Source organism: Dermacentor albipictus, chromosome 1 (genome assembly GCF_038994185.2).
Source record: "Dermacentor albipictus isolate Rhodes 1998 colony chromosome 1, USDA_Dalb.pri_finalv2, whole genome shotgun sequence".
NCBI lineage: Eukaryota > Metazoa > Arthropoda > Arachnida > Ixodida > Ixodidae > Dermacentor > Dermacentor albipictus.
Window position 1 is genome coordinate 465,670,192 of NC_091821.1, and position 13,893 is coordinate 465,684,084.

Below are 13,893 nucleotides of genomic sequence, written 5' to 3' on the forward strand. Positions count from 1 at the left end.
CCCGAAGTTCGTTATATCAAGATTTACAGTAATATAATCCTATATACACGATCAGTACTAACTTTTCAACAAAGCGACCCTGTGCCATCTACAATGGAAAACAAGTTCTTCCTTTACAAACTTGGATTCAATGCTGTCTTGCCTTGGCTTGTGATGATTGTTCATGCTAATGCAGTTGCAATGAGTTACTTAAACTAAAATTCATGCCAAATACTGTTCCTTAACTATAATGCACTGCTATTTTAGGAATACTGCCAGAAATACCAAATATGTACAATATAATTTTCATGCTGATTTACCCTTCAACGTTGCAATCAGTTCCAAAGATGTTCCATTCCCATGTAGCAGAATGCTGGCTAAAATAAAGCTCACTGAGGCTAAGTGTTCATGCCCCGTGGCACTAAATTTGCACTTGCAACTGGGGTACACAAGAGTTCCCTATCTACTCAGATTTAGACCCAGAAACACCAATCAACAGGCTCTCACCTTCGACCTCCGTTTGTTCTTCTCTGGAGGAACATAATCCTTGTCAGCTTGACGACTCCGCTTCTGCAAAACAAAATCCATAACACAGGAGTCATGACAAAAGTGATGGGAATTGAGCATTAAACATGCCGCCAATGATAGGTTAGCCTCACAAAAGGAGTGGTGAAAGGGGGAGATTTGCATCCACCTGTCAGCAGAAGAAAATTGCAAAGGAAACACTAAACGGGTTTCTCAAAGAAAAAAAAAAGCTTCACAGGTGGTTGTTTTGGCTAACCTCCTAGTGACAGCAGAGCAACCACTTCGGGAAGGCGTTGGTCTCGGGTTCAATACACCAGACCAGGATGAATTTTTCTTCAAATGCAAAGCTTACTTTCTGAGGAATCTGCACGTGTTTCAATTATAGCTTTGCACTACTGTCAGCTGAGTGACAATTATTTCCCTTTAACAGTCTGGACTTGCCAACCTATCACTTCAAAGTCGCATGCAAACTAAACATGTTCAATGTAGGCATTTAAAAGGAGAATATGCATGCCATGGCTACAAAATTTCTTTAGAACTCGGATATCACTAATGGCATTAGGTTCAGTTGCCACCGCAATTAACCATGAGGCAGCACACAAACTGCATTCAGGCTGTGTAATCCATCCACCTTGTATGCATTCTGAGGCATGCTGGTGAACAGAGACCAGCTCAAAGGCACACACCTATTCATTCCTGCATGCCAGGGCCCCACGTTTTTGGTGTACGGGCACAAATTATGGGATAAGTGGTGGTTTAAAAGTGACTCTGTAGTGTCTATAAATGACTATTTCTGTCCTTTGTCCCTACATAGGCATATTTTTGCCTTGAGCATCTAAAAATGTGTTTGGGTGCTCTTTTTGTTTGAAAAGCACAATCAGTTACTTCATCCCACAAGACCTTCCGCATTAGTTGATGTTTCTGCATTGTCATTACCATTTATAGCATTTGCACTGTCAACATTACATGCTTACAGCGATGTCGCTTTGTATTCGTCTGCCAGTTTTACTAAACAACCATTATAATGTAAGGTTTAAGTGTGTTACTGTATATTGAGGAACATTTGGCCCTAAAGAGCTTGTATTATTATAGCCATCATTTGCAAGAACTGTCGTAAAACAAGTTGCAAGCAGCTGGCAAAAACGCGATGCATGCATGTTTGAAACCCACAAAAAGAATTTTATTTTAGCCTTTGCATCTTTGTGATAACCAAGCAAGCACATAAAACACAATTTTGTTAGATACTATTAGGCTAATAAATTAATAATATGCTATAGCAGGATAAATAGCACTGAGCGTGACAGCCGGAAAGGGGCAAGATCTTGAAACATGCCGGAAAAGTGTGATGCCCATGCTTTAGGACAGGGGGTGTTCAATTTGGGCTTTGCGGAACCCAGGGGTTCCATGAGCAGAAGGGTTCTGTGAGCAGCCAGAACAAATCTGACACCATCCCATTTTTTCCCCATTTAATTCCAGTGGACAATTTAGCGACCTAGAGAAGAAATTTTGCACTGCATTTTGGATTTAACTAAGCCACTGCACACCAGATCCACGCTTTGGCATACTGTGAGCTGCGAAAGACCCACGCAGCAGCAGTGTGCAAGACTCATCTTGTGGGCCTGCAGTGGCCGCTGCTCCGAGAGCTTTCAAGTCACGCTCATGGGCACAGTTTTGAAGTTCTGCAAGCTGAGAGTCGCTTTCTAATTAAGCGTTGTCTGCCTGGTTGACTCTTGTTGCTGATGGATGACAAAATTAGCTATTTAAACATATTGTTCACATGTTATTTGTCGTTTAGGCACATCAGTGTCGATACAGCGCAGTTTTGATGCAGGCTGGCTTGCTACCGCACTGCGAGGCACCGCTGCATGCCAGGCAATGTGGGCATTTCGGCTTAGCCTTGCGATCGGTACATCAGAGACCACTCCGCAGCACTAAAGACTTGCGACATTTGTTTGCAAGAAATAATAACATTTGTGCACCCACGACTTTGTTCTCATGATGAAGCCGTGCTGTTTATGGCATGCAGTGCCTAGAGTGGAGGCCATACGGCCAGCGTACTCTGATGGTGCTCGAAGTGGCGCAGAAAGGAAGAAAAACAAGGACTATGCTTGTCTATGTAGTATTACGGTGAATGCCTCGTCGAGAGTGATGGCTTTTGAGATTGAAGATAACCCGCTGAACCATAACCAATGGAGGCCACACGTAGAGGTGGCAACGTTGCTATGCATTGGTTCAGTGGATCTTGAAGGAACGAGGTCTCTCCTACCCTCCTTGAGACATGGCGGCACTTGAGTGCTCACAGTACCGTGCATGCAAGAAGACCCTCCTTGTCCCCCTTTTCATTCTCTAATGAGCCCTTATACTGAATTCCCACCACTGCCCCCTCCCTCACACCACTGATATGTGCATAAGCACATCTGTGGTGGGAGGGAGAGGGGAGTGGCTCCGTGGCACTCCAGTAAAGCTGGTGGGATTCCCCAAGGACAGAAAGTTGAAGCCCTGCTGTAGGGCATGAGTGCTGGCTAGACCAGATGATGCTGGCTTTTCACTGCAGCCTGGCTTTTCTTGTATCTAATGATATCCAGAGAATGCATAGCGAGTCAGTACTCATGTGCTCTGTCTCATTTTATTGCCACTGGCACACTACAGTCGAACTCACGTATAACAATATTAAAGTGCCAAGAAAATGCCATTATTAGAATCGATAATTGTTATAGCTGGGTTGCATGAAAAAAGCAGAGGGGACAAGCATAAAACATTTAAACTAAAGTTATACGAAAGAAGTACAGTCGTACTCACCTATGGCATTTCTGGTCTTAACAATAGTCGGATGTAAATATGAGCAGTCGCTACACTGTGAACCTTTGTGTGTACTCTAGGGTAAAATAAACCACTTGCTAGAATGTTCCCATGCTGCATTATTGGCTATAACAATTAAATCTGGCTGCTGAATTTCTGTACCGGAAAAAAAAAGAATGTGAAATCCAGGAAAATACATATATATATATATATATGAGCTGTTCTGTCACAAGTGTCTTTGTGCCACGCACCCTGCATGGCACCCCAGTAGGCAGATATAATTGTTATAACCGATAACATGGCATGGAAGCATTGTAGTAAGTAGTTTATTTTACCATAAAACACACAGTACCTTCTGAAAATCAGCTGGAAGCTAGTGCATATGCTTGTCGGTTATCTCTTGGTTTGAAAACACTGCTAAAACGGGATACAACTGAAACGGTGTTGCCATGCTGCAGCAGTCTATAGAACAGGCCAACGCACCTTGGGGCTCTTGGTGACCACCGCTGTCTTCCCCTTGGCGGCAGCCTCTTCCTGCAAAATGGTCTCCTCCAGCTGCTGTTCCAGAGCCATCTGCTGAGCCAGCTCTGACAGCCGCTTTTCCTGCTCCCGCTGGATACGCGAACTCCGACGGCGGCCCTGGCTGTCCTCATCTGGCGGCTCGCCTTCCGGTGCTCCCAGGAGGCAGGCTGCAGCAGCACCCAGCTCTCTGGCCAGGCCGCGACCCCTACCCCTTGAAGCGCCGCGGCCCCTGCCCCGACCTCCCCGCGACCTGCCCCTGCCACTGCCCCTAAGGGTAGAGGCAGCTGCAGGGGCGGGTTCACCTTCCGCGGGTGTCGCAGCGTCGCCGTTGATACCGGCATCTTTGTCTTCTTCCTCACGGGGTTTCTTGGGCGAGGGCCCTTCCAGCGGCCGAACGCGCCGCTTCGTGTGGCTCCAGCGGCCAGCACGACCCCTACCCCGACCTCTCCCGCGACCTCCGCGGCCTCGGAAGCCGCCTCGCTTTCTAGCTCCCAATGGAGTGTCCTGCAAAAGCTCAGCGGGCGCCTCTAAAGCATCAACTGCTTCCTCATCACGGGGTGTTGCTGTGGAACCTTCGCGTACTACTGATGTTGGCTCCGTCTTGTTCATGGTAGGAAGCGGAGGATCGTCCATGACAGCTCCATCCTTGGCTCCCTCACTGTGCTCGGCAGCTGCGGAATGAGTGATGCTCTCGTCGCTGGGTGTCTTTGCCTTGTCCCTCCTCGCTGTGGCATCTGCTCTGAGTCTTGTTGAGGCCCTGGAGCCCTGTTCGCCCTTCAATCTACTCTTGGGTTCATTCTTTGCCTCTGCCACCACCTGTTTGTCAGTGCCGTCTGCATCTTTGTGACCAATTTCGACACCGCAGTCCCGAGCGCCTTCGGTTTCACTAGGCTGCTTGGTGCTGCTCTCAGCATTGGGTGTGGCATCCACAATAGTGTCCATTGCCTTCTCTTTATCACCCTCCACAGCGTCACTGCTTAAAGCTGGAATATCACTTTCGCTTTCTTTTGCCTTTGTACACTTACTAGACACAAGCTGCTCCTTGCTAGATTCCATGGATGTCTTCCCAGAAGGTGCCTCAGGTGAACCAGCCTTCACAGTATCACACACAGATGGTGATGGAGCGTCACTCTTCAATTCACCTGCTGCCTCCCTGTCACTGCGACCATCACTGTCCTGTTGCCCTCTTCTCTGCCTTTTGCCTTTCTTTAAATCTGCAACACACGATGACAGTGTCCTGCCTCTTCTCTTTTTTACCAAAGTGGCATCACCGCCGATCTTTCCTTCTGGCGTCACCGTGTCACCACTACCAACGTGTTTCACCTGAGGATCTTCTTTGTGTTGTTCTGCTTGCATAGCCTTCTCCTGCACTGTGGCTTCTTTGTTGCATACTTTTTCAGTCTGAGGTTCTTGTGCAGCCTCACCATCAGCTGTACTTTTGGTCTGTACATTGCTTTCACCCAGTGTCCTAACTGTGGGTTGGTCTTCAGGAGTGGGTTTGGATTCAGCTTTACTGGCACCCACGTCTCCTTGCTTTCTTTTTTGTTCCTCAGAATCCTCAGTCTGGGTGCTGGGAGAAGACACCTTACTGCTCTCCACACTAGCTTTGCCTTTCGCAGCACTTACAGAAGTACTTATCTTTGAGGTGTCCTCACAGTGCTCTTTGTTAGCACTTCTTGAGTTAGGCATATCATTGCCTGTATCTGTAGTAACACTGCTTTTCTGCTTCCCACCCTCCTCACCAGATGAAACACTCGCACTCGGAGGAGATTCCGAGGTCACCTTGCTTGCACCGACATCTACGTGGTCAGATTTATTGCAGTCGAAAGTTTTGCCAACTGCTTTGAGCTCTGGTGCCACAACCTTCGATGAATCCACTGTGCTCTTGTTGTCTCCTACACTGGCTCCTTGATCAGAAGTAGGCAACTGCACGTCGACAGCTTGTTCACTGCGTGGAGAGTTTTTGCACACGCTCTTTTCTGATTCTGTCTCTACTTTTTCACTGGTGGGATCAACCACGAGCAGTTCCTCTGCTGCATTCTTTGTCTGACTTTTCTCTTCCAGTTCACAATGGACCCTCTTAGCGTCAGGCTTTAACGTTTCCAAGGCACATTTGCTTGGTACATCTGAAGGTGACGATGCCGCTTTATTGGTAGGTGAATCTATCAGTTGAGAGTCTGGAGATTGATCTTTAACTCTTTCAATATGCCGTTGCTTTTTGCTTTTTCTTGAGGTTTTATCAACAGCCACTGTGCTTTCCTTGCATGCATCAGGTAGGTGAGGTTTCGATGGCTTTGCAGTCGAGCTTGTTGGCGAAGTTTCAGAGTTTCTTTGAGCATTTGCGTCCGCCTGTGGCTCGGCTGGTTTTGAGAGAACTGTGCTTGGGGAATTAGTGACCTCTCCTGCCCCTTTTTCATGGGCTGCACTAGTCTTTTCCTCCACTGTCTTGACTGATGCGTCAGTGTCTTTCGATGGTGAGCTGCCAGCAGTGATTTTCTCACTAGCAACATCCTTCCCCTCACTTTCAGCTTCTGCAGCCAATGCTGTAATGATGGTACTTCCCTTCTCTCGAACATCTCCACTAGCAGATGCAGCCGAAAGCTTAGCACCTTCCTCTACATGTTGGGCAGCTGCCGATGATTTTGATTCAGGAGTAGCCACTGCATCGGTTACCTTAGTGCTGGGTGTCTCCACTGAGCCATGTTCTGAGTGGTCTGCCCCCAAGTAGCCTTTGCTCCCTGGAGATGGATGTTTGCTATCGAGCTTCTTGGAATTCGCATCAGTAGACTTTGCGCCACTGGCTAGTTTTTTTACCATGCTGGCAAGGTCTTTCTTTTCCCTATTTTGTCCTGTCCTGGTTGGCTTAGCAGATTCAGGCTGGTTACTTGATGGCACCGAACCTCCGCTAGAACACATTGCCGCACTTCCATGCGTCCTTGGAGTCACTGCATCAGCAAGAGGCTGCAAACTCCCTTCACCAACACCAGAGGACATGGGAAGCACCACAGCTTTGGCATCAGTTGCACATGTGACATTATCGGATCCAAGCACAGAAGTTTCCACACCCCCCGTGCTCGCAGAAGGGCTGGAAGTGGGTAGCAAAGCCGATGCCTTGTCTCCAAGTGACGAAGATGGCTTTGAGGAAGCCCCGTGGGCGGACGCAGGTTTGTCTTCTTTGCTAACTCCCGGCAGGTCGCCAGATGTGCAAAAATCCTGGGAGGCCAAGACAGCTGACGTCGTCGCATCTACTGAAGAAGCTTCTGGCGGGACCCTGGTGAGGTCGAGTGCCAGCGGCTGCTCTATGGCACCAACCCGCCGTATGTTCGTTGTCGTTGAAGACACCACTGGCGTGTGGCGAGTTCCCTCGTGCGCATATGGAATGCTGCTCGGCGACTCCGGCTGGCCGTTCTTCTCGGATACATGCACTTCCTCCGGTTTATCACCGGTTCGCAAGTCCTCAGCACCAACGTCGACGACCCGCCTGACTTCTGCGGCTAGGAGCACTTCTGAGGATGTGGGTGGGTCTCCTGTGGAAGAGTTCGACTCCTCCCGGTGGACAACTGAGAGGTCACATGGAAGGGATTCTGACACCATTGTCGTGCCATTACCGTTGGCATTTCCAAACCCGTGAGTGGCGGCTGGCTTGTAGGTCGGTGGAGGCGCAGTTCGACTCCCAGAACTGTGTGCTTGGTTTTGTGGTGGTGGCGACGATGGCCTGGTGGGCGGCTTGGTTTCACCGTCTTCAGCTGAGGCCCGTGTGCACAAGTCCTCTGCATTGTTTTGCTCGGCTACGGATGGTTTTTTGCTTTTGCCGCCACCGTCACCTCTCTTGTCTTTTGCACTGTCCTCACTAGGTGGAGTGGACTTCTTCAATTCCTCGTGGCTTTCTCCTGGAGGGCGCTTGGAGAGATCATTTTCACTTGCTTCGGCGTTCTCGTTGTTCACGTGGACAACTTCCGCCTCTGACGGCGATTCATGCTTATCCAACTTTGAAGTCTCTTCTAAGGTGATGTTTTCTAGCGGCTCTTTTTTGATGACGAACCTGGGGAAGGTTGTCTTGTCTGTGGTACCAGATGCAGAGAGGGTTATAGAAAGAGTTTCTTCGTGGTGAGGCTCTTCATTTTTTATTGACGGCGGCTGCCCCGTGTCTGTCACTGCAGGTTTTTCGTCACCTGGTAGCCCGGAGCCTGGTTTTTCTACAAGCAAATGAAACAGAGTAGAAGTTACTACTAGTTACTAATAGTTAAAATCAGCAGCTACACTAAGCCCAATAACAGCACTACAGCTGTGTGCCATTACCATACAAGTGATTGTGTCACAATGTCATGAAAACTATACACTGTTTCCTTGGCAAGAAACCATGCAGGTGAAAAAGAAGTCACACCTACCTAGACATCAAACATGGAATTGCTGCCGAACCAAAGCAGTTTTTTGAATGACAGAAGTAACTAATTAGGATGCAAGAAGTGATAGATAAAATTATAATTGGGAACATAAAGCCAGAAATACTGGTATACTGTATAAAGTACAGCTCGTACTTGTCAATGAGCACCGATCACCAATACAATGTTGACGTTACCTACTGGTGTACAAACTTGCTTATTTACTCCTTTCTATCAAAAACCGAGTCTGAGTGGCATAGCCGCCTTTCCATTGCCAGCATTGCAGTTTTCAAAGTCTCAGTTGCTGATTTTTTTCTGGTCTCAATCTGTTTAATCTACAGTAGAATCTTGTGAAACGGAACCTCAAGGGACCAGAGAAACATGTTACGAGAAACAGGAGTTCCGTTTGTGTAGAAAGATGTGCGAGGTTGCAGCACCATATGTTATACACCCGCTTAACACTGTCATCAGAAATTTTGATTATTAAGAAGTGAGTGTAGCAGTTACCGTATAAATCAGAATATAGGTCGGTCCTGAATATAGGTTGACCCCCAATTTTCACTTGGACAGACGACAACTGACAATGTGCTAAATACCGCCATCCAAGATAAGGTGGCTACCTTGGAAGTTTTTTTTTTTTTCGTGAAAGAATCTTGACATACATTCCAATTTATACAGCAGCTAAAAAGAAAAAAAAAGTGAAGGTGCTTAAGCACTCATTCTGGAACGAGTCCAGTTATAAAGTCGCAATTTAGACTCGGCAGGGACTGGCTACAAGTCCGGTGACTATTATCCAATTAAGTGGCAATCAAAATAATCGGGATAAAGAAAAAATGAAGGTTGTGAGCATTGACGCAAGTACAAATGATCTCATGTGACCTAGTTAGCCTATAAACTATCATCGGGCTATTGATATTGAAGGACCAAATAATGGTTAATCCGTGCACCAAATCCGCCTCCCCTGTCAACCTGAACAGAGCTTGGCTGCGTGGCTGCATGATCCTTGGGGCAGATGTCATGTCCACCAGCAAGCATGACTGACCTACAAACGCCGTAGGGTGAATTTGAAAGGCTTGTCGCAGTAGATGTCAGCCGGCTGCAGGATGCTCGTGCACCCCGCAGGCACATAAAGCACGTTGGTATCGCACTCCTCGAAAGCATTCTTGGCAGCTTGCGTTTTATGTATGGGCACCTGGTCCAGTACCAGTAAATGCCGCACGTCATCGACGTTTGGGCCCTAGATTCTTGACAGCCACTCCTGCATCTTTACCGATGTCTTCCAGCCATTTTTTGTGGCGGTGAAACGAACATTTGCTACGAGTCAAAGAAAAGGAAAGTCAGCGTTTTGATACAACGAACTTAGCGGCATCATGTGATTCCTCACCCCATTGAAAAAAACAAAAAAATTCTCGCCTGGTATGCAAAGGCTCACGAAGACCCCGGCTGGAATTTTCCCCGTTTGTTCCTTGAAAATAACGAATGCCCGGAGCTTGCGGCCGGTGGCACGTGCGGCTAGACAAACCATGAAGCCTCATCAGGCACATCCAGTATTTGCGATTCGTACGGTGCTTTCGCCAACCACGATGTTTGTCCTGTTGGTTGGGTTCTCTATTCGGACCATCGTCTCGTCCATATTGGCGATGCTGGACAACGTGTAGTCGTTGCGCCGTCACAGGGAGCTTGCGGCAAACCGAAAGGCACTTGCTGCCTCCGAAAACTCTTCGGACGTCTTTTGGCTCTCGTTCGTAGAACGGCGTACTGACGCGCCGAACCACTGCTTCCATTGACTACTGTAATGGCTGGAAGCTACGAAGTTTCCCAACTGCATGTTGTTGGCTATTCTGACAGCCTCTTATGAGAGAAGCCGGTTACTAACAGCACGTCCTGCCGTTCTTTCCCGCTTGAAGAACTCGAAGAGCGCATCGTCCACGCATTCACTGAAAACTGGGGCGCCGTTACTCAGCTTTCTTCGAAGTTTTGCTCTCCCATAGTTTTGCTGAAGCAACTTCTCGAAATTACTGTCCCAGTCCCGTATCCATTCGCGGTTAAGCTCAATATGTCGAAACATTTGGTGCACGTTTCTTCTGTTTTCTCAATGCCATTGTACAACCTCAACTTTCTTCACCACTGTGTACAAATGCATCGGCATCGCAAACTTGACAACGGCAGAACAACACTACGAATGGCGCATGTGAACGAGCATGCGAATGGCTTGAAAGGAAGGATTGGATTGGATTAGCTTCTTGGACTTGGTGGGGCAGACCAGTGTTGCTCAGGCGCGGTGTGTGATAAGGGTGCAGGCGGAGGGAGGGGGCGCTTTCCTGGAACGGCACGGAAATATGAAATTGACAGTAAAGGGGAGGGGGGGGGGGGGGGGGCTAGCACGGATGGGAGCGCTTGTTCGGAATTTTATGGTAATGCTAAAACTGAGCAAGTCCTACAAAACTCAGCAAAGTGGACCTAACATTTCAGAACTTTGCAGCTCAGTTTTTCTTCAACTGCGAGTTTTTTCCACAGAATATGTACGCAAACACTCAAATATATGAACGAAAATCGAATAGTGAACGTTCGAACAATTCAATCTGTGAATAGGATATCCACTACAGTATGTTTGACAAAAGACCGGGTGTCGTCGGAGCCTTTCCACAGAGCACAGCCATTCCACAGCGCGTCGTCTCTGTTGCTATAAGGTCCACTCACATCAACAGGACCGATTGAAAAGATAATGTGATGCGGACAGAGGAAACAGCAACAAAGACAAGCGTGAAAGCACATACGAAGATAGGGTCGACTAGCCACCAGAAAGCACGCATGTTTACCGTACGAGATACGCATGTTCACGCATGCACGTTCATGCAGTTCACAGCTTTGTGTTTACGTGAGAGTTTAAATCACACAGGCAAACTTGGTCCACATACTTGTGGTAGCTATTGCTGGATACTCTGTTAGTTGCATAGGTTTGCCTATAAGACCAACAGGTCCTGCACATTGGACTTGGTAAGTCTTATACGAGCAGTGTTGCACGTCTACTAGTTTACAAGACTAATAGGTCCTGTTGGTCTTACAGTAAAACCTCGTTAAACCTTACCCGCTTGAACAGTAGTTTCGTTTTAAAAGTAATAAAGTCAAATCGCCCACTCACCGGCCATTGAACATAATGTGTTTTGTACCCAGATAAATCGTACCAGCTTATTGCGTGCGTATCGGTTAACACATAGTGTTTCCACTTTTCGTTTCGCAATCACGCCAGTGCGTTGTCCCCATTGGATGGCCTGGCAGAACAATGGCCTCCAAGCGCCCTTTACGTTTGTACGTGAAGTCACATTAACATCAACATCATTTCGGTGTCGTGCCAGAGAGCGTTGTGGCGTCGGACAAGCTAGGACTCGTGCCATGCCGATGCTCGGATAAAAAGCACCAGGTGCTCAGCATAAAAGAAAAATTGGACACCGTTCGTGCTATCGAACATGACACGAAGAAGTCGGCGCTGGCACGCGACATGACTCTACTGTTGACTACTGTGTGTGGCATTTGGAATGCAAGGAAGCTGCTTAGCAGTGCTGCTGTGACCGCGAAGAGATGCCGGCTATGAGGTTCGACTTTTCGCCACCGTTGCCTCCGTTGTTGCCGAAGTGTCGCCTAACGACAGTGATCAGGATGACACAGAAAGCGACACCACGAGCGATTTAGGCCTGACAGTGGCCAAAGATGCACATGACATCAGCCTCGTGATTGCAGGCGTCACAACAAGAACAGCAACCCGCAATGAAAAAGGCGCCCTGTGACTTCTGCAGTGCTACTGTACCCGTGCATGGAGAATTTGCAACGCCAACAAGGAATCTGCCGTGCAAATGTTTACCAAGGAGAGGGGCTTGGCTGAAAAGCTGGTTTGTAGCTTCAGTAAGTTTGAGGCCGCTGTCGTCGCTGCTAGGCCGCCGCAGCGTCAAACGAAAATAACACTTTTGTTGCGCAATGTGACTAATTACTGCATGTTTTTTTCTCTTTCATCACATTCTCTCTGAGTTCCGTTTTTGACAGGTAAGTGGGCGATCTCATGCTATTTCGGTTAAGCAGTACTACCGTTTAGTACATACTTTTTCCGAGATCTAGGCAACTACAGTTTAATGAGGTTTCACCGTAATAGAGAAATTGAGGTAAATACAAGACACGATTTGCAACTCAACCGGAACATTGAAGCACTAGTCCAATGACGTGGGAGCTCCTCGTTTTTATTTTGTCACCAGTAGTCAACCTCTCGTAATGAAAAGATAATTGAAATGTGTTATAAGACAGAAGAAAATGCTACTCGTCTAGTTCTATTTGCTGCTTAGAAAAAAAACTCAATGACTTTACCCCTAACAACGACGCAAGTGGTTGAAAGATTTCATTTTCACTTGGCTCTGTGCTGCCCATGCTTTCGCGTCTCCGCAGTTTCATCATCACGTAGTGCTGTGCTGATTTTGTAGACTCGTGAAATTCACACAAGCTGCTGTAGCAGAGAATATTGTGTTGATGTGATGCCGTGAGATGCCGAAACAGTCCATGCCACCTGACCAAAAGCAGATGCAGCAGCGAATATTCCAACACTCTGTCTCTGCTCAGTTTCTCCATAGCTGCATATTTGCATTTTGCACATAGAACCATAGCTCTGTCTGTTGGGTGCCGTTTTACCTATGGATTTTACCTATGGCACTCGCCTGTCGCACTAAAGGGTGGTGATGGCGCCTCCAATGTCACCGCTCCCCCACTCGGGTGGGGGCAATTTGAATTGTGCTGAAGGTATGTGAACCCCCCAAGTGCGATTTCCTCTTAGATTAGGTATTTTATTGGCACGAAACAAGCACTGTGTGGTTTTTAGAATGGTATTCTAACAGTCTGCACTGACTTAATATTGCCTTTAACGTCTCTTGAAGGATTCCTCTGTAGAAATGTGCAGCACACAAGGTTCGCATGTTCGCGTTAGTTTCAGCCCACTAAGCTAGTGATACTGGCCCCTATCTCTCAGTGACATACAGGAATGTGAAGAGCATCTACATCTTGCCAACTTTGCTCCATTGATGACGCTACTCAACTAGGCCTCTGCTCTGCCTCGTTGCAATGTGTCGCTGAGGAAATAGCTAGTGTTTACAGCACAGCGAATACAGTAGAACCTCGTTCATACATTTCGGCAGAAAACGCTAGAAAAAATTTACTATCGCAACGAATTCTGCTTTTTAACAGACATGGCTATGACGTACTATCAGCTACAATGAACGAACGTTTGGGCAAATCGTATCTCTATGGTGTAAATACAATTTACTCTGTTGCAGCAATGTACGTGTGCAGCAGGGCACTGCAGGCAACTATATTTCTGGCCGCGTGGAGAACTTGAGAAAATGCCCTTTTTTCTTAAGGGATGAACACACTAGTGGCAAACTTCTTGCAACGGTGTAGGGTGCAAAGCCCCTGCTGCAGTGAGTTTTCGTGTTGACCACACAAGCAAGTGTTGATTATGCCACTAGTACTAACCAGTTTCAAAGCGAAGCCACGTTGACGGAACGAACCAAACTCGTCAACGCAGCTAATTTTATTTATTTACTGCTTAATTTATTACCTCAAGTGCTCCACTTAAGAGGTATTGCTACATAATGCATGGGTCTCCGTGATACAAATGTACTAGCAAGAGAGCATCTTTGGTAGTTTAGTG

General features: G+C 47.3%; 1 protein-coding gene and 1 pseudogene across 1 annotated transcript in view; both read right to left on the reverse strand.

The window, feature by feature from the left end:
* Positions 1 to 13,893, reverse strand: part of LOC135905615 (microtubule-associated protein futsch) — a 70,685-nt gene that overhangs the window by 40,769 nt on the left and 16,023 nt on the right. The window contains exons 5-6 of the mRNA XM_065436571.1: positions 3,787 to 8,021; positions 487 to 549 (exon numbers count right to left, since the gene is read on the reverse strand). Coding sequence (XP_065292643.1) covers positions 487 to 549; positions 3,787 to 8,021 — 4,298 coding nt within the window. The remainder of the gene's footprint in view (positions 1 to 486; positions 550 to 3,786; positions 8,022 to 13,893) is intronic.
* LOC135905636 (uncharacterized) lies at positions 9,250 to 10,350 on the reverse strand (annotated as a pseudogene).